Here is a 24,479-nt window from a genome sequence, read left to right as displayed (position 1 = left end):
ACCAGGACCAGTACAATGGTGAGAAATACAAAATATAGGAAAGAGTATACATTAAATGGTTTTAAAACTATGTGCCTTGTAATGCAATTTATAAAAAAGCCAAGTTGAATGTGTAAAAATACAGTACAAAATACAGTACAACGGAACAATATATATTAATATAAATATTATTAAGAATACATATATATATATATATATACCTACATATTTTCAAAATTAAAAGTTTATTTCATTCATCAACCAAACAAAACAATTTGAAAGCAAACACTACATGTCAAATCTTGAATCTTGTCTAAATACAATTACACATTTAAATAGCTGCAGGCCCACACAGCCCAGGAGCATTTTGAAGGTGGGCTGTGTTGTTTTTCTGTTGTCTTTTAGGCTTGAAGAAGTTGTCACCAGTTACTTCAATTGTATTGTATTTGGATGCAACACTGGTTACCCCTGAATCCTAAAAAGTGTTTAGTGGACTCAAACACTTCACCCACCCCTCCATCGGCACAGTGGTGAGTAGATAATGAGTGAATGTTTTGGTGAACATCGATAACGGGTATATTCGATCCATTCTGGGTGCCACCAAAACTTTTTATCTGCAATAACCAGAGGGGCATAGAAGTGCGGGAGTGAAGCAAAAGCAGCCTCTCCCTCCTGTACGAGAGGTGGCGCTGTGAGCACGTTGGACACCGGTTGCTCTCCTCCGGGCTGCAGAGAAGCAGAGTGTGGGCACGAAACACTTTGACTGTCCTGCTGTCGTATCGTCGCCGTCGACCAATCACACTCCTGCAAACCCAGACACCGCCAAGATCAGATTGAGAGTCGCGCTGCTGTAGCAAGTGGCTAACTCACACAGAGGAGGCTAACGAGCAACTTGCTAGCCTGCGAAGTGCACCGGTAAGTCGCTCCCATCGACTTGCGGCTCGCTGTCAATCCGCTTAAAAAACAAAGTTCTCCATTTTAAAGACATGTTTTATCAAGCGGTCGTCTAAAGCCGCTCCTGAGGACTTGCAGCCCGTGAACAGGAGTTTGATCGAAGCTCATTCTGCTGGTGTTCTCGGTGACAGCTGTGGATTAGCTCGCCGGCTAGCTGCTAGCGTAGCGCTTGTTGGCTAACAAAGCGCCGGTGCTCGAGGCTTTTCAAACCGAAACATCCAGTCAGGTCGTCGCTAAACTAACAAACGAAGCGTTGCTAACTAGCAGAGTAGCAGCACTCAACACTGCACCTTTACTATAATGCATTTTTCTGATAAGTTGCTAATGTACTGTATGGGTAGCTGAGACTAATGTAGTCATTAAGGGGGGCTTTTAGTTTAGTGTAACGCTCCACGGTGATTATGACCGAATGGTTATCGTCTGATATGTAAAACTATATTTATTTTTCAAAACTATTCTCATCACAAACCCTCTGTATTGTGGAACCACGACACTTATAATAAACGAACAAAAGTTATTACATTTACAGAATGTAAATATTCAGGTTAGTTTGTTTAATATTGATATTGATATGGTGATTAATGTATTCAGGTTGTGCTGAATGTAAACTCTTGGTGCTGTTATGTTGGTCGCTGACCAGTTGCGAGGTGATAAGTATGTGACAACTAAATGTCAGTGATTGTCAATAACATAAGAAATAAGACAATAATTAGCTTCTAGTAACAGGCATTTCAGAAGTTGTTTCCATACTATATTTTCTGTTAGTTTTACATATAGATGATCACCATTCACAGTAGAAGCAAAGCACATTATGTTTGTGTTTGTTGCCTCCATGTATTTTCGTGGTCCACCTTTCTTCAATTGAAAACGAAGACTTTTTTTAATGCAGCTTCCACAATCGACCAACAGGCTGAATCGCAGCTTCATACCGATCAACATCACAACACAGAAACCTGGGGAGACAACAAACCCAGGAGTTAAATACTCATCACTAATAAAATACTCTGCACTTACAATTAAGGGCAAAAGTACTTCGACTTGACTTAGTTTGTTTCCTGTTCGGAAGGGATTTAGACCTCCTCTTCCTCCATTCTCAAATGCCAACAACAACAGCCGTCGAAGAAACGGGGGAGTGCACTCGTAAGTGCACAGAATTACTATTTTCGCTTTATCCTCTCTGGTACACGCACGCACGTTTCTTACATGTTCACCCACACTCCAGTATGTCAGGAATGCGTAGCGTGCAACCTGCAAATGCTGTCTTTTTGAACGCGAATCCTTTCCAAAACGTGCAGAAGCTAACGAGCTAGCTAGCTGTGAGTGAGCTGAATGTAACGCTAGCGGTAACAGTTAGCTAGCTGCATTCAACAAAAGCTTGTTCACTGCTGCTCTGGGAACAACTGGGTGTTGTTACTACTCCGTGCATCCTCGTTGTCTGGAACCGAGTGGAACGATCACTTATTAGCGGGTCTTTTTGGTGCAGGAAAGTTGTAACGTTTGCTTGACCCGTGGAAGTTCGACGATGCCTCTCCGGAGGACGTGCTCGGTACCTGAAGTAGGCCTCCTGCACACTTAGCGGAGAAAAGTTGTGGCCATCGATGGGTTGTTAAATGTGGATTTCGGCTGTCACGCTGCAGTCAGACTTATTTCTCAAAGCCTCATTTGTTTGAGCTTTTTATAAAAATACGCACATTTCAAGTTATTTTTAATCCTGTAAGAGGAATATCCGGTCACTCAAGCTAACGACAGTGATGTAGCTTCGTACAATGTGCTGGCATCAAGCACTTAGAATGGGCCTTAGTGCAGAAATAAGTTTAGTTTAATTACATAACAAATGTATTTGATGAATGTATTTAAACACAATATTGTGCAGACAAATGTAATGGTTTTAGCTTTTTTGGGGCAAATTAACCAGAGTCATTATTCAGAAGTTTGTCCTCTGTTTGTCTCCAGGGGTCTGAAGAGTGAAGCTTAAAGGGACATCTTCTTTTCGGATTGAATCTCAACTCCTCCGATCCCTTGGGATCATGGCAAAAGATGTAAGTAATCCAACACATTGTTTTTTACTGGAAGACAGTTTTGCCCATTGTTTCACTTTGCAGATACTGTAGCTGATATTAGCTGATGGTGTAGTGGTTATGTTGCTGCAATATTCCTATGTTTATACTCCTGGTTTCTTTTTTCCAAATCTGGACTCATGAATCATCTGTAACTTGTGGAATTTTAGATCGTCTTTCGTTCATGTCCTATGCAGGCTGGTTTGATTGAAACAAACGGAGAGCTGAAGGTTTTCATCGATCAGAATATGAGCCCAAGCAAAGGTACAAATTATGAATAATTGTCATCTACATAGAAAGTGTACAAAGTATTTTCTTTAGATAACATGAAGCCAAGCACAAGGAACCAATATGCCCCCATGTGTAGTCCTATGTGCTAATAGCTGGCCGATAGAGGGCAATGGAGTTTCTATCACGAGCTCTACTCATTACTGGTCTTCTTGTGTCTTCTATCAGGTGTCCTATCTTTGGTTACTGTCCAGCCCACAGCTGCCCCTGTGGCAAAACAGCTGCTACCCAAAACCCTTGGGCCATCCAACGTGAACATCACGGCACACATGCAACATTTGCCACACATGGTGAGTGATGCTCGACAAACGTCTGGCTTTTGTGCTTTCACAACCAGATTTGTGGGTTAGTTTACAGAACCTCTAAATAGTTATACAATATTCAGCTTTCTAAATGGTCAGTGACCTGCCGATGCTTTTGTGTATGCATGTGCATGCTGGGCTTCTCTACTGTGTCTTACTGTTGTGTAAGCCCCCTCCATTATCATTGTGAGGTGACCGGGCGGAGGGTAGGTGGAGGCAGTTGATCCTAAGCTTATCAACTCTACAGTCAGCAGGATTACACCCATCATCCCATTATACTGTAGATATGTAATATATACATAACGTAAATCAGCTTAGATATCACCTGATTGATGGAATCGATTCCCAATCTTTTCGATACGTCATTGCAATATTAATTCAAAGCAATGTCTCGTATTGATTTGGTCTTACCATGGTCATGACCAGTAATTATTATTCAATAAATATCTCTCAAATACTACATTTATATTTTTCCTGATGCGAGGGACCCCATTCACGTTTTCTTATCTCTTCAGTAAAACTTTATTTACATGATACATTTTTAATACACATAGCTGGTGTATTTTGGAGAAGAACTAATTTTATGCTGACAGCCTCACAAGATTACAGAGGATTTTGAGTTTTAATATTTACGCGTTCTTGTCCAAGGAGATGTGGCCAAGTCTCCTTCATGTCAGCAGCATATTTACTCCTTCTTGTCCTATGTCCTCTGCAGGTAATTGGCACACCTCAGCGGCCCACGGTATCAAACACCATTTTGGTGAACAGTCCACATACACCAAGTTCACAGTTCCTCACTCAGAGTCAACCATCAGACGCCTCTCCATGGTCATCGGGGTAAGTCCTCAAAAAGATCCTCAATTGTATGAATTTGGGGTATTGTCGAGCTCGGTCAGGATTAAGTTTTAATAGCATGTGTAAAGTCTGATATTATTCCATGTCAAAAAGGAAATGCATACATTTTGACATGATAATCATTGTGCTTCTATGGGGGGTCTTTTCTGTCTGCAGTAAGCGTGGTAAGAAAGGAGAAAAGAATGGGAAGGGCTTGAGGCATTTCTCCATGAAAGTGTGTGAGAAGGTGCAGAAGAAAGGAGTCACCACCTACAATGAGGTTGCAGATGAACTTGTGGCAGAATTCAGCTCTGCAGATAACCACATGTCACCCAACGACTCGGTGAGTGCGGCATGACATTTTTTTCTTAACTAAATTGTATACATGTAGACATGTTTGTTAAAGGGTTTAATAAAGCCAGATATTTTACAATTTTAATGATTTCGTTGTCATATTAATATTAAGAATATTGTGTTTTTTTCCTTTTTAGCACGTGTATGACCAGAAGAACATTCGGCGGCGTGTGTATGATGCGCTCAATGTGCTCATGGCCATGAACATTATCTCTAAAGAGAAGAAAGAAATTAAGTGGATTGGCCTTCCCACCAACTCGGCACAGGAGTGCCAAAACCTAGAGGTAGAAAAACCCTGAAGACTGTTGTTTTAATAGCTTGTATTGGGGATGTTAACTCTCAATCATTGTATGTTATCAATCGTAATAATTTATTTCATATTAACTGTAGGTGGAAAGACAAAGGCGGCTGGAGAGGATTAAGCAGAAACAATCACAACTTCAGGAGCTCATACTGCAGGTGGGGAAGAGTTGAATGCTTCTCTGTGTGTGTGTTGTGGCTGATCATCACTTACAGCCACTATAGCTCTGAGGCCAGCTTAAATGTAACTACATCTCAATACCACAGAAGCTATGGAGAAAGCATGTGAGCTCTACAATAACTGAAACTGGCCTTTATGTGTTCCTCTACCTGTTTCTGCTATGAATGAAACATTGAGCAAGTTAAATAAAATAATGCTTCCCCCTTTCCTCATAGCAGTTATGCATGCAAAAATGTATATGTTTACTTTGGGTATAAAATGAATGCATCGCTAAGCTTGATAATGTCCTGTGTGTATGACAATCTGTGAGAATTCTGTGCTGAGCTACAAACCATTTACTTTAATGGACTGCCTTTACATCGCTGGTGAATATATCCAGCTAAAGAATGTTTTGTTAATAATGTAAAATGTGGTATCACAGGAAAGTCACCACTCTGTTTAGCTTCATCAAAGTTTTCACCTTTCCTTGATCTTGTCTTAATAGCAAATAGCGTTTAAGAACCTGGTTCAGCGGAACAGACAAACAGAGCAGCAGGCAAACAGACCTCCACCTCCCAACTCCATCATCCACCTTCCATTTATTATTGTCAACACCAGCAAGAAAACTGTCATCGACTGCAGCATCTCCAACGACAAGTACGTGCTTCATCTTCTGCATTTTTATTAAACGAATGATAAAGTGGTCTCCCAAAGTTTCTAACTAACATGTCAGGATCAGGTGCAGGTTCCAGGGTGTGACGCCTGTGGGTTTCTGTCTTTAGAGATAGACCTGACATAACCATGTTTGCTGTTGCTTCATTGTAGAGTGGTTCGCAGTGCTTTTGCTGTGTCATTCTCACTTGTTCCCATCATCAGTATCAGGAGAAATCCTACTGTGTGGTTGGCCCGTCACTTCGTCATAGTGGAAGCTGTAGCTGTTTGTGTTTATTTGATGGTCACAAAGTTTTCAGCAAGCAGGCACCCGAGATTGCATTGCGCATTAGATCAAACTGCGCTATTAAGAAATGTAAGTAATGGTATATATGTATCAGTAAGTTATAAAACTGATGACAGGCCTAAATGAGACCTGGCTGTTGCTTTTATAGAGAGAAGAACTGCCAATCTCTAACTCCACTGTACAATCACAGTGGGCATCATCATTTACCCTCGAACCCCTTCATTGGACGGGTTACATACAACAACAAGCGGAGAATCGCGGGCTGACCGGCGCTGAGAAATGTGGGTCAGGTGTGAACAGCCAGGCTTCGGATCCTTCGAATACAAAGTTGAAACGCAAATAATCGTTTCAACTCGATTATAGTAGTTTGGAGATCGTTTGACCCAATAATCGAAATCACGATTATATTTCGATTAATCGAGCAGCCCTAGCTTCCTCAGTGTTTCAGGGAAACACACAAGGTTTGGAGAAGCAAATAGTCAATTGAAGGTGAAACATTTCCTCTAGTTTCTTGACCGTGAAATGTAAAATTTGAGTTGAACCTTATTATTATTATTCCTACGTTCCTATAACATATCTTGATGTCTGCCTGCAGTTTGACTACGGCTGTGTTATTCAAAGTTTTTTGCTGCGCTAGCTTAAGAGTCCATTTGTATATATCTAATTACAACAGTTTTGCACTGACCCTACTCCTAAAAACATAATGGATTTTTCCAAAATGCACATTTATCGCACAAACAAAATTTATACTGACAAAGTTAACAAGATCAGATATATTGCATCTCTAGTATTTTCCATTGTTTGAAATACACAATTTACTCCTTTAAACACATAAATAGCATTCTGATAACTTTCTCTCTTTCTCATCTGCAGGTTTGAGTATTTGTTCAACTTTGACAGCATGTTTGAGATCCATGATGACATCGAGGTGCTGAAGCGAATGGGCATGGCCTGTGGTTTGGAGGTGGGAAAGTGTTCTCCAGAGGATCTGAAGGTCGCACGAAACTTGGTGCCCAAAGCTCTGGAGCCCTACGTTATAGGTCAGTGCCACAGCTTGTTTACCCAGAAACATTTCAATAGTTGGCTCTAGAGATGTCGGGATTTACAGATTTTTGAAATAACCGCGGTTTCATAACCGCAAAAATTGTGAAAACGACGATATCTAACTATGATTTCTTGCCTCTCGGGTGTCACGTAATTTGTGTGTGCGCTTGTGTCTGTATTACCAAGAGGGACTTGAAGTAACATCCTTATTTCCACCAACGCTGGCCAAAAAGCTCATCGGAGGAGTTCTCATTGAGAAGAAATCGATGTTTAGTTTCAGTTTCTGTCCAGCTCCGAAGGAGCAGCTGACATGCTGTCACACACACACACACACACACACACACACACACACACACACACACACACACACACACACACACACACACACACACTCTCCCTATTAACCATTGTAAATGTAGTCGAGAGTTTAATTCACCTATACTGAGAGGTACTAGTATAATAAGGAGATGAAGAATGTGGTTTGAACCAGGGCAATATGTCTGTTTATTTTTTCACAACTAGTTCACAACACAGAACAACTTCCTTTGGCGACGCTTCACAATAAAATTCCCAAATAGAGACACTGCTCATGATGACAGGAAACAAAAAAATCAATAACCAACATTCCACAATAAAGCAACTTAATAAAATAGCTAAAATAAATATTTTTTTAAAAGCCTAATGTTACACTATAAGAACTAACTGGATATAGTTGATAAATATTGATATTAATAATAAATATTTTACATTATTGGCTATATTATTGTTAGCTTTTTCCTTCCATAATATCAATAATCTCGGAAACCGTGAGAATTCCTCATATCGTGACATCCCTAGTTGGTTCTATATCCTGTAAACATACTGAAAAGGATTACGTAACAATTACAGGTATTGTAAGTTGAAAGATTTTAATTTGATGAAAATGTGTGTGAAATTCATCTGATGACCTTGAAATAATGAAGATAGTGCAGTTGTAAGTTAAGAAGTCGAGTCTTTACTTGTGGGAGATAAATGTCTGTTGAGGAGTTGATATATTTTGGCTTCATTTCTAGATGGTAGGAGGAAGTGGAGACACATCTTCCGTCTTTATTCACTTTATTCACGTGATGTGTTCACTAACAGTGGGTCTTCATTGTTACAGTGGTGTGACTTCAGCAGCATGATCAATTCAGGTATCATCAAATTCATTTTTCTGTAGGTTGATGTATTTTCTCTTTTCTCAGAGATGGCAAAGGGTCCCATTAGTAATGTCTACATCACTGGAGGATCCTCAGCGAATGGAGCTCGTTACCCGGCAAGCAGGTGAGAAGGTTAACATGTAAAGCAACCAACACATGTGACAGAAATCACTTTGTCGTACTCATCATGCTCCTGTATCACCTTGTCCACCATTCACTTGTTTTCTAACTGAACAATCAAATCCTCCTCCTCGTAGTGATGGCTGCACCGACGGCACTATGGCCTCCAGCTCAAATGACTCTCACTACAGCGGCTCTCGTGTAGAGACTCCAGTGTCGTACATGGGGGATGACGACGACGAGGATGAGTACGACGAGAACGACGACGAAGACTAAACCTGTCTTTAGACCAGCGCTCCAACAAGCACAGTCCCTCAAACCACCTTCACCGTGGGAATCTAGTCCCCCTGTTTGTGTGTGCTTCTTCCACCTTTCCCCCTGCTCCCCATGCCTGTATTTCTGTCTGGCTTTTCAGGGGTGTAGATGAAATATTGAACAGAGGTGTGTGCGTGTGTTTTCGCACCCATCTTTTTGAATCCTGTGCACATGCACTACAGCTCTGGGGGTGGTGTCGTCCAAGGGAACTGTGGTCTGTGGCCCTGCCACCACACTGAAGTCTTTGTATGCCTAATCTACTTCTCAATAAGCCATCCCACTAAAAACAACCCTCTGTAAAATCTACTGCTGTTGGAGAATGTAAAATGTACTTGTTGGAATAGATATTCCTATTATGTTCCAATTACATTTAGCAGACATGATGATCAAAATGTTCCTCGATGGCCAAAGTGTCTGCTTAGCGCTTGTTAGAGCAGCACCATGGACTCTGAATGGCCTGACACAGTTGCCATGTCATCTCAGGATGGGGCTCCATCGGATGTGTCGATACCTTTTTTTTGTTTTATGTTCTGGGCAATAATTCGAAATAGTTTCTTATCCCCCATTGTGTTGGGCCGACTTCCTTCTGTTCTATAGGCAGCTGCTTTCCTGATCTTGTTTGCTAGTTATGTTTATATATATTTTTTGTATTTCTGGAGTTGATGAATTCTCCATCACCACCCTGTTAACGCCTTGGTAGTGTTTACAAAAATTATGGCACCAGCAAGGTCAGAACTTTCATAACCCAGGCTCCTGATAGGTGAATAAGCTTTGTTTGTTAATTACGTACATGAGTCCTACAACGATTGTAGCTTATAGTATCCTTTAGAGGCCAGTGGTAAGAGATAAAAAATATTGATGTAACAAAATGTGTGGTTGTGTAGGTCTTGGTGTGTTTCTTCAAAGATCTCTTTTAAAACTGAGCAACACATGTACTGACTTCCAAATACCTTTTCTGTAATCTAATATAAGTTTGCAAATTAAATATAGATTGTTTTAATAAGTTTGTTTCTATAATGTACAGTATGTAGGTTTGTTGCAGCTAAAAGTTGACCAACAGTTTGTGTCGCGCCTGGAACAACATCGCAATTTCTGTAAAGACACCTCGTACCTCAAAGTATTTTTTTCTTTCAACCAACTGAAACATGTAGCCTTCCTGTAAGTTCCAGTAGTATTTGCTCTTTAAACAAACCATCTGAGAAGATCTGTATTGAAGAGGCTCAAATGCTTTGAGAGCCTCTTCATCAAAAGCACATGGCTGCACAGTGGCACACAGACATGTGCAGGGGAAAGGTGGGTTTGAGGAGGCGTCTGCCCGTCAGAGGAAATCCTCATTAGCCTGCTCCGAACTCCAGAAGAGGGAGATTTGTCTGAGGTGAGAACAATTCATTATTTTCTCATTTACTTGCATACTATTGGTATTTATTTTAAGCTAGAGTTGTTACATGATTATTTGCATTTAACTTTATTACAGACATGAATACAGAAGTGTAACTGCTGACAATGACACTGCCCTACTTTTGATCAAGTGTGTCCAAATGTTCTTGACATGGAGAACAGACAAGGGTCGAAATGTAGCACACCCTGTTAGCACTTGAGCCGATGTCAACAGGGAATGAGAAGTGTAATCCTGCAGCCACAGAACACGTCCGTGCATGTCGCTTTAAATCAATTTTGCTTCTAAAACTTGCACATTTTAAAGCGTGGGGACAGGTTTTTATCACATTTAACTTTGAGGAAGGTTCAAATGATTATACTTGCAGATCTTGGCCTCAGTAGAAACCCCTGTAAAGGTCAGTGGTGGACGACTTGCTTGTGTTTCTTGTCTGAAACTCATGCGAGTCCACTGTGCAACTACTGAATATACCATGACCTGGATGAGTGGAAATCTATTGATATACATAGATATTTTTGTTTTGGAGCCGATCATCCTGTTCCTCCTCTCTGCTCCAGGTGAGAAGCTACATCACGTCCTAGAAGCTGAACACCCGGTTTAGACGAGGAAGAAGGTGTCTCTGGTTCTGTTCCATCGTGTTTGATCTTTTTCTTTAAACCCAGTTGAGAGCCTGCCATGGTAGGAATGCAAGGATAAAAAACTGTTGTTCCATTTAACAAATTTGTCCATTTTGTGACAAATTTTGCTGAAGTTAATGAGTCAAATAGAAAGTATGTTCTCTAAAGTTAGAAATTAGGAAGTAAAGGTTTGGTACTTTAGGAGACATCCTCTTTATTTGTCAGGCAGCTAAAGCCATAACGCATTGAATGTTCTTAGACACTTTCTTTGCAGTCAGTGTCGGGTAGTCCTTTCCGTGGACCTGCGAGAACGTCAGTGGAAGCATTTGAAAATGTTTTGAACTTGTTCTTTAAATTTCCTGTTTTTCAGAACACCTATGCTTTCACATGTATCTATTTGATTTTTTGTTAAAGGATTAGGCAAAAAAACACTTGACAAATTGGTGAATCTAAGAAATTCCTATTTAATTGCCCAGGGAATAAGTCATGTCTTGATGAAAAAACATTCCACACATTTAGGGGACTGATCCCTGTGTTTGTGAAATTTGGTGCAGCTTGACTACATCTCAGACTTTTGGCTTTGGTGGCGGTATGTGCGGCTGAAGGCTGTTCTAGTCTAATCAAATGTTAAATATTAACACCATTTGGTATCTTCATAGAAAACCTAGTTAAATCTATTGATTTTCTGTTGGACTCAAACAGGATTTTTCCACATCTTTATTTTTATTATGCACCAATGACATGACTGGTTATATGAAAACTAATTGCCAGGTGGTTACTGGTGAAACCTCAGCTGCAGATACTCAGTGTTCCTCTGTTCTAGCAGATGCTCCGCACACTTTGTCTGGGGCATTAGGGTGTTAATGGATTACTGAAAGGTGTTGACTCAAGTGGTTGTGTGTGAGACTGAGGGTGGTACAGTGCTCAAACTGTGCCTGGATCTCTTTCAGACACTACTCTTCAGTCCCCCCCTTTCTCTCCTGGCTTCTGCCACTCGTCTGTGATCAGTTTTCCTCTTTCCTCGCCCTCGCTTCGTTCTTCTCTTCGCCTCACCCCTGCACATTAGAGAACAGCATTTCTTCTCTGGCTCCAATGTCTCCTCTCTGTATCGCCTAACAGTCACATACCCTCAACATGGATATCGGAGGTCTGACCACAGTGGTCGCAAATTCTGCGTACATCAATGCCCGTGGAAGCATCGATGGCTCCAACGCTGCAGCAGCTCGGGAGAAGAAGTACCATTCCCGCCTCAAACTGCCCCACATCACCGTGTGTGAGGACCTGAGGGATACCCTGGATTTGGCCTTTGACTCGGCCTGTGTGGAACAACCCATCGGCAAACGCCTCTTTAGGGAGTTCTTGGATGCAAATCAAGAGTATCACGGTGCTTGTCGTTTGTGGAAAGACATCGAGGGCTATGACCTGGCCGAGGATTCTGACAGGGCGAAGAAGGCCTCAAAGATTGTCCAGCGTTACATGGACCCCTCTGCCAAACACTACTGCCCCTTCCTGTCTGAGGACATCATCGCGAAGGTGAAGGAGGACCAGGGGTCTGTACGGGATGATTTGTTCGTTGCAGCGCTGGCCAGGATGCTGGACTACCTGCGGGAGGCTCCCTACACTTTCTTCCTGGAGAGCCTGTACATGAAGAGGTTCTTGCAGTGGAAGTGGCTGGAGATGCAGCCCATGGACGCAGACTGGTTCCTGGACTTCCGCGTGCTGGGGAAAGGAGGGTTTGGGGAGGTGTCGGCCTGTCAGATGAAAGCCACGGGGAAACTTTATGCCTGTAAGAAACTCAACAAGAAGAGGCTGAAGAAGAGGAAAGGCTTTGAGGTGAGAGAACAAACCTGATTCATGATGTTGGTCTTTTGTATTAGGCCAAGATTATGAAGATTATTCATATCAGCCTTTTTAAATCAAATACACACAGTAGTGTTTCAAAAGAAAAGGGCTGCAGTAATGTTATTCTTATTTCTCAATTATGACCATGTTTAACAAGAAGAAGCCGTTATGTTCTTCAGGTTTTGTGCATTCAGTGTCTGACATTACTGGCTTTAAGTTAGAGTAAGTTAACAAAATATCCTATCATTGAACCATCGTTTTAACTCATAAATACAGTGAGGTAGAGACCTGTAATTAAATTATAGCCGAGTAAAATAATGAACAAAAAAGAAACAGTGAAAGGAACTTAAGCCTAATGTAAAGAGAACAAATAATTTCAAGCCAAATTATGCAAAGCTTTATTCACAGCACATTTAATTCCAGGTTGAAGAACAATGTGCTGCACAAGCTACTGTGGTTGTTCCCAGAAAAGAATGTGGAAATTAAGATAAATATTAGACACATAAAAACTATCACCAATTTAAAGTGTGAAAAAATAATAAATAAAATAATATTAGGTTGAATTTATATAGCGCCTTTCAAGAGACCTAAGGACGCTTATCGTACAAGATACGATTAGATAAAATAATTATTAGACAAATAAAATAAGACAAAATAATAAGATAAAAGTAATACAAAATAAATAGTAAGTAAAGCCAGACTACTGAAAGGTGCAGCAAAACATTTTTGTTTTCAGTTTCGCTTTTTGAGTTATCTCTAATGCAAACTATTTTGGTAAAGAAGAATCTAATGACTAAATAATGAAATAGTTATTCAAAAGTAAATAAAAATGAGTCTGTTTAAACACAAGTTAAAATCAGAGATTTAATTTACCATAAAAATATGGTTGTGCATCTTATTCCATGTTGCATGTGCACAGTGACAATACCAGTCCAACATTAATAAATCTATGGAAAAAAAAAATCATGTATTTGGCTCAATCTACACACTGGGCTTCAAAAGCGCTGCTCTTTATTGTGCAGGTGTTTAGTGTCTGTTTGTTTCTGAGAAAGTGTCCCACACTGATGGAGCTGCACTGGTGCTAATCACCTTTGTCCCAGCAGCCTCTGTCTCGTTTGGCTTGAGCCTGCAGTATTAAACACTGTGACGGGGATAGAGTGATTACTGGGAGCTTTAGTGAAAAGCTCTTCTGAATGGAACTCCTTGGCACAGTTACATCTTGCCCTTGACATGTCTGAGGTCATTCTTTGAAATGTATTTCGTCAATGACACGAAAGCGCAGCGCACAGTTTGCTTCAGCTCGTTGAAAGAAAAAATACTTTTCCAGTTTTTTTCCCTCTTGTGCATTTTCTCTCAAAAGTGTCTCTCTGACCTCTCTCATGTAGGGTGCCATGGTGGAGAAGAGGATTCTTGAGAAGGTTCACAGTCCCTTCATTGTGTCATTGGCGTACGCCTTCCAGACAAAGGAGGAGCTTTGTCTGGTCATGACCATCATGAATGGAGGAGACCTCAAGTAACTTCACACTCTCACATAGGCTCATTGATGAAGGAGTGACTGCACTTCACACTACTTTCCTCTTTGCATTATTGGCAGACTCGTACTCGTGCATCAGAAAGTCGGCTGTGACAGCAGCTATTAGAATATTTGACAAGCTGGAACATGAACCATAATTCAACTAACAGTGTCCTTACAGTGGGATGAATTAAATGTACTAATATTCACATGTGTGTATTATCAATCGTTGCATCTCAAATCATTAACTTTATTTAAAGATGGACTGCTCCCAAAACTGAAGCCCAATCTTCTCAATCGCCACCTGGTGGCTGACTGCGGTACAGCTCATAAATTCTGATTCCTCACTGTTAATGTGTCAATCCAAAAGCTCAAAAGTTGGATGGTCACTTTAGACGGTTCTTATGACACTGAAGTTGTTTAAGTGTTTATGTTTCTAGTTAGTTTGGTTTTACTAATGCTATGTAAGAAAAAATGGGTTAAATAACCCTAACCCTAACCCTGATTGACAGCTGAGACTGACTCAGGATTGGTCAAATGCATTTATCGATATCCCTACTGAGGGTCCATCCGCTGATCAACACTGTGCAGACAGCGTTTGTATTTCAGCTTCATTTATGGATACTGGGGGGAAGAGGAGATGCGTTGTCCGTCTTCATTTACAGTCAATGAGACAGACACTTGGGTGCATGTGACATCATGTGTGGTGGAAACAGCATGTGAACTAAAGATCTCAATGACATTCAGGAGTATAGTACAGTTGCTGTAGATAAGCTGGACTTCAGGCAAACATGTATCCTCGGCAGATGTTCATTTCCATGAGAGGAATAATCCTGAGTGGTCCCTCTTATAAAGCACCAGTCACTTAAATACACATCAAATAAACTAAGTGAGATCTGTTGATTTAAAAATCTAACAATAGGATCCGCAAATGTAAAAGGCGCAAAGCCCATAGTGGCAAATGTATTCAGATGACATATTTTTCTATTAGAGCCAAGTCTGACCTGTCGTGTCCCTGTGCCAGGTACCACATCTACCTGGTGGATGAGAACAACCCGGGCTTTGACGAGCCCAGAGCCTGTTTTTACACAGCTCAGATCATCCAGGGTATGGAGCACCTGCACCAGAAGAGAATCATCTACAGAGATCTGAAACCAGAAAACGTGCTGCTCGATAATGATGGTAATCATGTCCCTCACGTGAAAACTAGCCCTCATCCGTGTGTAACTATTGGCTGATGAAGATTTCTTTACGTTGTCGAACAGGGAACGTGCGTATCTCTGACCTGGGTCTCGCTGTGGAGCTAAAAGAAGGAAAAACATTGACCAAAGGTTACGCTGGGACACCAGGTGAGTCTCATCTGTGTCTAGTGAGTAAAACACGTCATATTTAAAGGTGTAGTAGTCTCACTGTAGCCTGATCAGAACATACATTTCGTTTGTCATTGATTTACGCTGATTCTTTCAGGGTACATGTCTCCAGAGATGCTGAAAGGAGAAAAGTATGACACCTCGGTCGACTACTACACTCTGGGGGTGACGTTGTTTGAGTTCATGGCGGCCAAGAACCCGTTCAGGAACAGGGGGGAGAAAGTGAGTCGCCCTTTATTACCTCCGCATGAAAAACGACTGAACCGATTTTATTGACACCTAATGGGAGGATGATGGGTCATGGAAGAACACATTAACATTTGGAGCAGATTTGTTTCAGGGAGTGCATCCAGGATATATAAAAAAAAAACATTCTTTTACATGGTTAGATAGATGTTGCGTTTTGGGGAAATTTTTGTGAACCTCTAAACAAATAACGCAGAATTTAATTTAGGAGAAACCGGCATGTGTAGAGTGCTAATATCTATGAACCACTGAAATTGTATGTATCTGATCTTAATAGATTGCATTAAATGCAACATGGTGATGAATCGGCCAATCAGATCTCAGTATACGCTCTCAGAGAACACAAAAGGATGTGTCATGGCTCAGGGGAGTCTCTGTTACATTTTGGAGAAGAACATTTCTGTGTATTTTTACCTGATCTCAATATGCGCTCTCCAAATCCACTTTTACTGTGACTGTGAGATAAAACTGGAGGATGAGATGTTGGTCTCTTCTTCAGGTCGACCGTGAGGAGATGAAGGAGCGTGTGCTGACGCGGGTGGTGGACTATCCGGAGAATTTCAGTGCGAATGCGAAGTCGCTCTGTGAAGGGCTGCTGGCCAAACAGGTGGACGAGCGGATGGGTTTTAAGAACGGAAGCTGTGACGCGATCAGAGCTCACCCATTTTTTCAGGACATCAACTGGAGGAAACTGAACGCAGGTATCATCCATTTCTTTTTGCTTTCTTATCTTGCTCAGGGTTGAACATACATTAAATAATTTTTTCGCTAATTTCGAAGTTATTCCGACTTTAAATGCTTTTCTTTTAGCATTTCGATTTTTTCAGATCCATATCTCTAACCCTGACCCTTGCCTCTTCAGGTATCCTCTCTCCTCCTTTTGTCCCTGACCCTAAAGTGGTGTACGCTAAAAGCCTGGACGACGTCGGAGCGTTCTCCTCGGTGAAGGGAGTGGCCTTGGATGATCCCGATAAAACCTTTTTCGATGAGTTTTCCTCTGGCAACATCGCCATCCCGTGGCAGGAGGAGATGATCGACATGGGTATTTATGGAGAACTCAACCTCTGGGGCCCTGAAGGCAGCATCCCAAACGACCTCCGCAGGGAGTCCATACTAGAGCAGCCAAAGTCTTCGACCTGCTGCGTATCGTAGAGTCGTTGAAAGACCTTGAAATAACATCAGTGTACAGACTCAAACATTCAGGGCAGACGCACGTCTCTTCTGAATTTTGTGAATCGCAGAATAAAAACGGTTTAAACCTAACTTTTTATTCAGGGCATGAACAGAAAAAACAGAGCGGAGGTGAACTTCCAACCTGTAGTCGACATGATTATTGATTTCGTATAGAAAAGTGAACGTTTTGACATTATTCCCCCAATTGTCTCTATTCTCCCTCCCTCACTCTCTACACCTTCACCTCTCTTTCTCCCCTCACTCTCTGGTTGTATGTGCATGATATACATTATTATAAAGCTTTTAGATTTAAAAATGTATTTTTTTTATCTCACATTTTGGAGTCGGGATGCAGTGATATGATACCTCTGGTGCTCAGCGACTGTCACATGTTTCACATTTTCTCCTGTAGAGAGTATGCTTTCTGTAGTGAGGGCTTCTTTTTTCTTCTTTTCCTTAATCAGAGGTATTTTAAATTGATTACCACAAAGAGGGAAATATTTACAATAAATCCATTTATTTTTTAAATCAAATTATTGAACAAAAGTTGAATGAAGTCTCAAATGTATGAAAAAATACTGACGAATAAAATAGTTTATGAAAACTTGAGTCAGGAAGTTTATTTTGTGTCTGTGTGACAACAAACAAAAACACTATCTAGGAATGTCATTAAAACCTTTTCTTTCTTTTTTCAAACACCTAATTTTTAACTTTTGGGAAAACTCAGGCTCCTGTCACTCCTTCGCTGTGGCCTGGTAGATCCTCACCTCCTGCTGTTGGAGCTCAGAGAGCAGCGTCGTGTTAAAACTGCTCTCAAAGCGCTCGCTGAACCTCAGGTCTGACTGGAACCGGATCTTATTGGCCCAAAGCAGCGTTGTTCGACTTCCTGGTTGGCAAAAGTAATGCATGGTCTGCAGCAGCTCCTCCAGTGAGTTGTGGTGATAGACGACGTCTGCCGCGAGCACGTAGTCGTAGTGGTAGGAGAGATGGGGGAAGTCCCGCTCCAGGTGCTGACCCCAGGTCAGGGCCGCCACCTGAGGGGTGTAGCGGGAGCGGCCCCTGGTGTTTCGCAGAAGGTTAAAAGTCAGATTAGGCAAGATGTCCGGCAGGTCGGTGGCTGTCACCCAAGCCCCTGGACAAGAGAAGAGATAAACACACAGCTGAGGAAAAGGTTGGACGATACGGAAACAACGAAAGGATTTTATTTTACCCGTGAGTTGGCACTTAAATCATAACGCACATGCAAAAATTATATCGACATGTAGCATGTGAGGCCATCAAGTTTAGCCTTTTTAGCCTGCTCCTCATGAAACACCTTCTTGTGTCATTTAACTTTATTGTTGTTTGTAGTGACCTCACTAACGCCAGCCAACTGAAGTCTACAAATTGATCCACACCAGGGCCGGGTCTAGGCAGGGGCAAGAGGGGGCCTGGCCCCCTCAAATAAATGTTGTGCCCCCTCAAACTAAATAGGGTTAGGGTTAGGGTTAGGCACAATGCCCCCTCAAGATTTGTGGCTGCCCCCTCATACATGCCTGTCTAGACCCGGCCCTGATCCACACCTGAACATATTCCCAAACCAGTGCTGTTTTACTCCAGTGGCTGGCTGTATCAGTAAACCACTGAGCCTTTTTGTCTTGAGAAATTACACTATGCATTATTTAACTCTTCGTTTTGTATGTCCTCAGTGGGAGCCATTGGAACTGGGGCAGAGAACAGATGAACTAAAGTCTAGTTTTTATAGCTACATGGCATTACTTTATATTTGACTTCTGCCAAGGACTTTATTTTCTCGTCTGTGTTTGTTAGTTTGCATGATTACCCAAAAACTGCTCAAACCAATAATAACCCACAGAAGACAACATTCGATATTTGGTGCAACTCTATCCCTGAGGTTCAAATTTCTTGATGAATACATCAGGCATGTTAATAGGACTGATATAAGCTCAATTTGTTTAAGATCCCCCAAAAAATCTGGATCTGGCGAATTTTAGTGGGACATGGTGGTGAACTCCACTGACTTGTTATTAAATACACAAACACTTATCAAGTGAGCGACCAAAAATAGAAAAGAAATGTTAACGTGTAGCAGCTCAGAGGCCAGTTTAAGGATTTGTAAAGCTTATTTATAATTATTATAATTATTATATTATTATAATATTATATCATATACTATATTCTAATATATTAAATGTGTGGTTTTATAAGTGTTGAATATTAAAGGCCGTGTGGAAAAGAAGTAGAACGAGGGAAACTGAAAGTTTGCTGGCTGCATGTAAATGGCAAATTTAATTATAAATTATGGGAACTGCTGGATTAGTCAAAAAATGTCAAAGTCTTGACCTTATTATGTTATGATTTGGCTCTTAAAATTGAACTGAATTGAATACCTTTTATTTTAGTTAATCTTTTAGCATTGAGTTTTGTGAAGCACTTTGTAACCTTTTTCGAATAAGTGCTTTCAGATAAAGTTATTATATAATCATTATAGAACTTAAATTCCACTTTGAGTGTATCACAATATTGCATGACCTCAAAGACCTTTGTATCTCTGACAGGAGCGGCTGCATATTTAATGAAAGAAGACGTACAGGTCGGTCTTTAAACTCGTATTCTTTTTGGAATGTCACAGACGCTCAAATTGAAGTGCTTGTGAATTATTGTTCATAAATTCATGGATTTCCTTTGACAGACAAACAAGGAGAAAACAGATCTGAAGAAATACATGAATTGCTTTCGACTGAAAAGATGTTTTATTTGATGGGCATGAATGAACTTGTGTTTCCACTGCATGCATTATAGAGAATCCGAAAGGATGAGAGCATTACTCCAATGATCACTTTGTTCATCCAGACATCTTTTTAAATCTCTTTACAGTCACTGGCTTGTTTGCTGTGTGAGAGATGTGGTGTGGGGGAATGGTCATGGTCGTCAGACAAAGAATCTCAATGTTTTGAAATGATCCCTCATGTTCCCTTCACTTTCTCCACCAGACCAAATGTTGCTTTTGCACAAAAGATGAATAGATGAATGTAAAGAATTCGGGTTAGGGTTAGCACCAGAGGGAATTAACTTGATAACCCCCCCCCCCCCCCGACACAAAATTCACTATTATCGTTGGATAACAGCTCTTTTGACAAATTCAGTCTCATTTTCCACAGATGGACGACCCTTCTCCACTTCTTCTCATTGTATGAAAGTGAAGCCAAAATGTAAGGGGGCCGCCATCTTACACAGGCGGTGCCATTTGGAGCCAGTCTGCAGCGTAGTGAGCAGGAAGTGGAGCCATGGTATCGAGGTCCCACTGTTACACATGCTGGACCAATCACGAGTCAGTCTCAGCTGTCATTCATGACAGTTCACTCTGTTTTTATAGCATCAAATTATTGAGTGAAACCAAAAGCTGTGATTGTGAATGTGTGTTTTGAATATTTGTTTATAGAAAGGCAATATCTCTCTATACAGTAATCCATAATGTGTGACTCAGGTGCATTATCTCAGTCTTACCCAGCAGACTTGCCAGTATGGAGAGTAAACCAGTCCCGGCTCCGATCTCCAGCACAGCTTTGTCCATCAGGTTCACTTGACTGCGGTTATTTTCCAGGAACTGGCACAAAGCGACAGCCTGCAGAGCAAAGTCTCATCATGACACCGATTACGACCATGTAAGTGAATGAGAACAGCACACCATCGTTGTGGAGCGTATACCCCGGGCCAGATCAGAGCGCCATAACTATCTATTGATTCGCGGATGCTGATGTCATGACCCGCAAAATGAAAGGACTCCTTCCCCAGAGCGTAGTAAACACTCGGCTCCCAGATGTTCCTCCGGTCCAAAGCCTCTCCGGCCATCACTTTTTGGTCTGTGAGTCCTTAGAAGCAGGAAGAGGTAAAGTGACGGTTATGCAAAGCCACACCTGAAAAACTAAAGAAAAACGATTGATTCCTACTTGACCTTCGTCTGTTGTTTCCTGCTTGGTTTGTAGTTTCACGTCCTCGATCTCGTCATTTTCCTCCGTCTGGTTTCCAGGAGTCTTCTGTCTCACAGTTTTGGAGACTTTGGAGAATTTCTCCATGAGCAATAAATACAATAAATACAACTGAAAAAGAACATTTGTATTAACTCTTTGCAGTAATTGGATGACACTTGCTCCTCAGAAATGTCTAAAATTAGCCTGTAGTCCCAGGACATTTGAGCCAAACCAGTCATATTGCCATGATTTTCTGTGTGTTTCATAATCCCCGTAGAATGAATATTAATGACTTTGGTACTTGATCTGACTTTTCTTTTAAGGACTGCCAGCAACTCAAAATATTCACTGAATTATCTCAACACCTACAACATTCTAGATATAAAATATATATTATTTAGCCTTTTGAGATGTTATTGCATTTAACAACGCTAATACACAAAATTGTCACCTCCCCATTTAACACATTCACAGTGTCAGTGACAGATTAATCAGATAAGAGGGGAGGAGAAAAACATCTTTAAACTTTAAAAACCACAACCAGCAACTAGAATTCTTCTCTCTTTCTGTAGCTAGTATTGTTCTCTCATTTTTTATTTTTTGGTGTATCACAATATTGTGTATTATTAAAATATATTAAAAGAGGAACTATGAAAGTAATTCACAAGTCAATTATTCCATAGACAATTTTCTTTTTCTATTTCTGTTTCATTGCTGATAATGACTTCTCCACGTAGTTTTTCATATGGCTTTATCTAGCAAAATAGTGAGCATAGTAAACCCTAGAGTAAAACATGCCTTACTGACATGAGCATGTTAGCATTGTTAGAATGAGAATGTCGACGAAAGCATGTGGCTCAAATCAGCCTGAGCATCATGGGAGAGAGATTTATAGCATCGCTTCAAATTGTGTTATTGGAAATATGTTCGGACTTTAGGCTTCATTCTCTGAGATTATTAATTAATTTTAAAATGTAGTTTATCTTCTGTACTTTAAAAAAACGAATGAATATAGGCATAAAAAATAAAATTATATAATGAAACATCTGCCCATATAGAAAATTAGTCAAGCACCAACTGGGGGGATGTGTTAAAATACTCATTTAGTTCTTTTCTGCAATTTGACGTCACACTATTTTTTCCAGCATTTGAATTATCAAAAAAATGTGCTCCTTTGCTGCCAGTGTTTATCTTTGTGTTTATTTTTAGTGAGCTCTGATTTATGTGTTTATGATCGGTTCAGTAAAGATTGGACTTGGATCAGAGTCGACTGAATGACCCTGCACTCTGCTCTGGAGCCCAGAAACACAGCTGGTTAAACCCTGAGGTCAACACGCTGCATACAGAGAAAAACAGACATACCCCAGGTGCACTTCACAGTCTGCTGCACCTACACTCAAAAATGGGAACTGTGATAAAAGCATTTGATTTTATCGTAAAATATTTTGTTTTGAAATAAGTCAAAGTGATTTTTTTCTGTTATTCTTCTCATTTGATGAAAAAGTCAACAACCAAACAAAAAACAGGTGTGAACCTACCCGTCTGAACCAGGTCTCCTCTTAGCCCCTCGTCTCGTTGTGCGCTCACGTCTCTGTTGTGTTCTTGTGTTTATAGAGAGGCATCATGGATGACACACCCCTGAGCCCGGCGCTGGTCTGTGGGGTCACTGGCTGCCGGATTATAAGAGACAGAAGCAAACAAACAGATTTATAAAGGTCTGACAGTGAGAGAGACACAACACAACACAGACCCCTCCCAGCACTTAACCTCCACCCTTACTGTCAGCTTGTATATTAAAGTCTATACAGTACTTCAGCTGTAAAATCAAATCCATTGTTTCCTTTACTCTAAGGAATAATTCAACAACATCTGTGAGGCGCTTCTTATCATTCCCTGCTTTGGTTCATTATAGACCAGACATCTGGCGGCACAGGCAGGAGCTCCAGGTATAGGGACACGTAAACATTTGACAACAAAATGTATTCAAATGAGCCTGCAGAGCTGTATGAGGTCTGTCAGGGACGTGTGGAATGGAAGTGTTGCCACCTGGCAAGCTCAGAGGAAAACAATTTTTTGTTTTGTTTTTTTACAACAAGTCTATCAGCAGCAGGATGAGGAAACTGTTCTCCCCCAGCAGGTATAATTAAATCTAAACCTGAGTCCTTGGTGAAAGATTTGATTCATAGCAATGTATTTGAAGTCTATGTCAATAACTGTATTAAATTTTGAAATAAAGCTGGAATCAAAACCGACTGTAAACCATATTAACATGTAGAGTCCATATCTCTAAAATATGAGTGCTGAAATAAAACTTTATTATTCTTATTTTCATTCTCCCGATATGTGTTATCTCCTATTGATCGTCCCCTCACCTGGCGTGTTTGTTTGTCAATCACTCGCGGAATAAAACCTTCAGATAGTTAAGAAATTACAACAAATTAACACAGAGATGAGTTACAGTGGTTGATAATACAGTGAGTAGGGGTGAGCGGGTTAATGTGAGAATTTTTTTTACATTTGCTCCCCTCTGGGCATAAAATGATATATCAGTAAAATGTACACATTTCCCATTAATTCAGGATGTTTTCTAGCAATGGAAATGATCAGAATGTCTTCAGGACAAAGGGCAGTGAAAATATGATTGTTTTTTAAAAAGTGGTCTTGTGTCTCACTTTACCCCTAAGCTGTGTAAAGCGAGACAGACCAGAGAAATCAAGGGGGCACTTACTTTTTCCACTTTAAAACTCTCATAACAACACATGTTGTACTAGTTAAAATCCTGACAGCTAGATTGACAACCACTAATATCTTGTTTCTCTGTCCAATTGGCAGGGACAGGGATATTGTTTTTCTCTGCGTATTCAAATGCCAGTTCACGGCACTTAACTGGAGCAAGGCCATGGAACTGGTCAGCTAGTTGTTTCAAGTGTTTGTCAAGCTCCTCCTCCATCTCATCTGTGAATATTCTCTTTGCCTCAGCTACTGCACCCCAGGCTACTGATTTTACTTTCCCTTTCCCTTTTTTCTTTATGAATCTTTTGAGGATTGTCTTATCAATATTTCTATCCCTTCCAGCTTTTCTTAAGGACTTCTTTCCTTACATGACCTCAGCGGCTGCACTCTCCATCTCTGCGAGGGGTGTTTGGCCCCAGGTTGTCTTCCTGGTGTAGTTTCTTGGCATGATGGCTTTCTACAATGTTTATGACATTAAAAATAAAACATATGTAATGTAATATAACACTAAAATATGTTTAAGACTAAACTAAACTTGTGCTTCATGTCTCACTTTACCCCACAGCCAACATTTTAGAAAAAACAACCTCTCTTAGCAATTCAGGCTAATCTTCAGCTAGCATCAATCACATCACGTTTTTCTACCTGAATCAATTTGTTTTGACAAAACAGTGGATTTAGTTCAAAGCAAGAAAATTTACTTTTACATGCAAAAAACACATTTTTGTAAAAATACATAATTACCACAGAACCAGCACAAACTTCTCCTTCATGG

The 24,479-nt window shown here is 40.7% G+C and overlaps 3 protein-coding genes across 9 annotated transcripts; 2 read left to right on the top strand and 1 right to left on the bottom strand.

The window, feature by feature from the left end:
- Positions 1-735: 735 nt before the first annotated feature.
- Positions 736-9,846, top strand: tfdp1a (transcription factor Dp-1, a). Of its 6 annotated transcripts, none has more exons than XM_053440123.1 (12): positions 736-894; positions 2,887-2,972; positions 3,188-3,254; positions 3,447-3,568; positions 4,296-4,417; positions 4,592-4,757; positions 4,906-5,052; positions 5,159-5,227; positions 5,734-5,885; positions 7,060-7,226; positions 8,454-8,532; positions 8,666-9,846. In XM_053440123.1, the coding sequence occupies exons 2-12, from the start codon at positions 2,961-2,963 to the stop codon at positions 8,802-8,804; spliced, it is 1,242 nt and encodes a 413-aa protein (XP_053296098.1). In that variant the 5' UTR covers positions 736-894; positions 2,887-2,960; the 3' UTR covers positions 8,805-9,846. The 6 variants fall into 6 exon arrangements, with proteins under 6 accessions (XP_053296098.1, XP_053296095.1, XP_053296096.1 ...); XM_053440120.1 differs by having other exon boundaries at positions 3,161-3,254; XM_053440121.1 differs by lacking the exon at positions 736-894 and adding an exon at positions 1,868-2,113 and having other exon boundaries at positions 3,161-3,254.
- Positions 9,847-9,999: 153 nt separating this feature from the next.
- LOC128456075 (rhodopsin kinase GRK1) lies at positions 10,000-17,573 on the top strand. 2 transcript variants are annotated; one of them, XM_053440117.1, is made up of 8 exons: positions 10,000-10,917; positions 11,976-12,689; positions 14,084-14,211; positions 15,236-15,393; positions 15,477-15,560; positions 15,679-15,803; positions 16,327-16,528; positions 16,690-17,573. In XM_053440117.1, the coding sequence occupies exons 1-8, from the start codon at positions 10,915-10,917 to the stop codon at positions 16,977-16,979; spliced, it is 1,704 nt and encodes a 567-aa protein (XP_053296092.1). In that variant the 5' UTR covers positions 10,000-10,914; the 3' UTR covers positions 16,980-17,573. The 2 variants fall into 2 exon arrangements, with proteins under 2 accessions (XP_053296092.1, XP_053296093.1); XM_053440118.1 differs by lacking the exon at positions 10,000-10,917 and having other exon boundaries at positions 11,104-12,689.
- mettl21cb (methyltransferase 21C, AARS1 lysine b) lies at positions 17,498-22,805 on the bottom strand. Its single transcript, XM_053440326.1, has 6 exons — positions 22,751-22,805; positions 22,510-22,572; positions 20,956-21,057; positions 20,709-20,872; positions 20,508-20,625; positions 17,498-18,132 (listed from the first exon to the last, which is right to left on the bottom strand). The coding sequence occupies exons 1-6, from the start codon at positions 22,803-22,805 to the stop codon at positions 17,735-17,737; spliced, it is 900 nt and encodes a 299-aa protein (XP_053296301.1). The 3' UTR covers positions 17,498-17,734.
- Positions 22,806-24,479: the final 1,674 nt, after the last annotated feature.

The sequence above is a fragment of the Pleuronectes platessa genome, chromosome 14, assembly GCF_947347685.1.
Source record: "Pleuronectes platessa chromosome 14, fPlePla1.1, whole genome shotgun sequence".
NCBI lineage: Eukaryota > Metazoa > Chordata > Actinopteri > Pleuronectiformes > Pleuronectidae > Pleuronectes > Pleuronectes platessa.
This window is presented reverse-complemented; position numbering and strand designations above follow the sequence as displayed.

Excerpts from the sequence above, each read along its gene's own strand:
- tfdp1a (XM_053440120.1), top strand. Across the intron at positions 5,886-7,059 it reads TGCAGCATCTCCAACGACAA|GTTTGAGTATTTGTTCAACT; the intron begins GTACGTGCTTCA and ends TCTCATCTGCAG. Across the intron at positions 8,533-8,665 it reads GCTCGTTACCCGGCAAGCAG|TGATGGCTGCACCGACGGCA; the intron begins GTGAGAAGGTTA and ends TCCTCCTCGTAG.
- LOC128456075 (XM_053440117.1), top strand. Across the intron at positions 15,804-16,326 it reads TCAGGAACAGGGGGGAGAAA|GTCGACCGTGAGGAGATGAA; the intron begins GTGAGTCGCCCT and ends TCTCTTCTTCAG. Across the intron at positions 16,529-16,689 it reads CTGGAGGAAACTGAACGCAG|GTATCCTCTCTCCTCCTTTT; the intron begins GTATCATCCATT and ends TTGCCTCTTCAG.
- mettl21cb (XM_053440326.1), bottom strand. The coding sequence starts at position 22,805 with ATGGATTTGATTTTACAGCTGAAGTACTGTATAGACTTTAATATACAA. Across the intron at positions 21,058-22,509 it reads AGGAGACCTGGTTCAGACGG|TCTCCAAAACTGTGAGACAG; the intron begins GTAGGTTCACAC and ends AATTCTCCAAAG. Across the intron at positions 18,133-20,507 it reads CATACTGGCAAGTCTGCTGG|GGGCTTGGGTGACAGCCACC; the intron begins GTAAGACTGAGA and ends TCTCTTGTCCAG.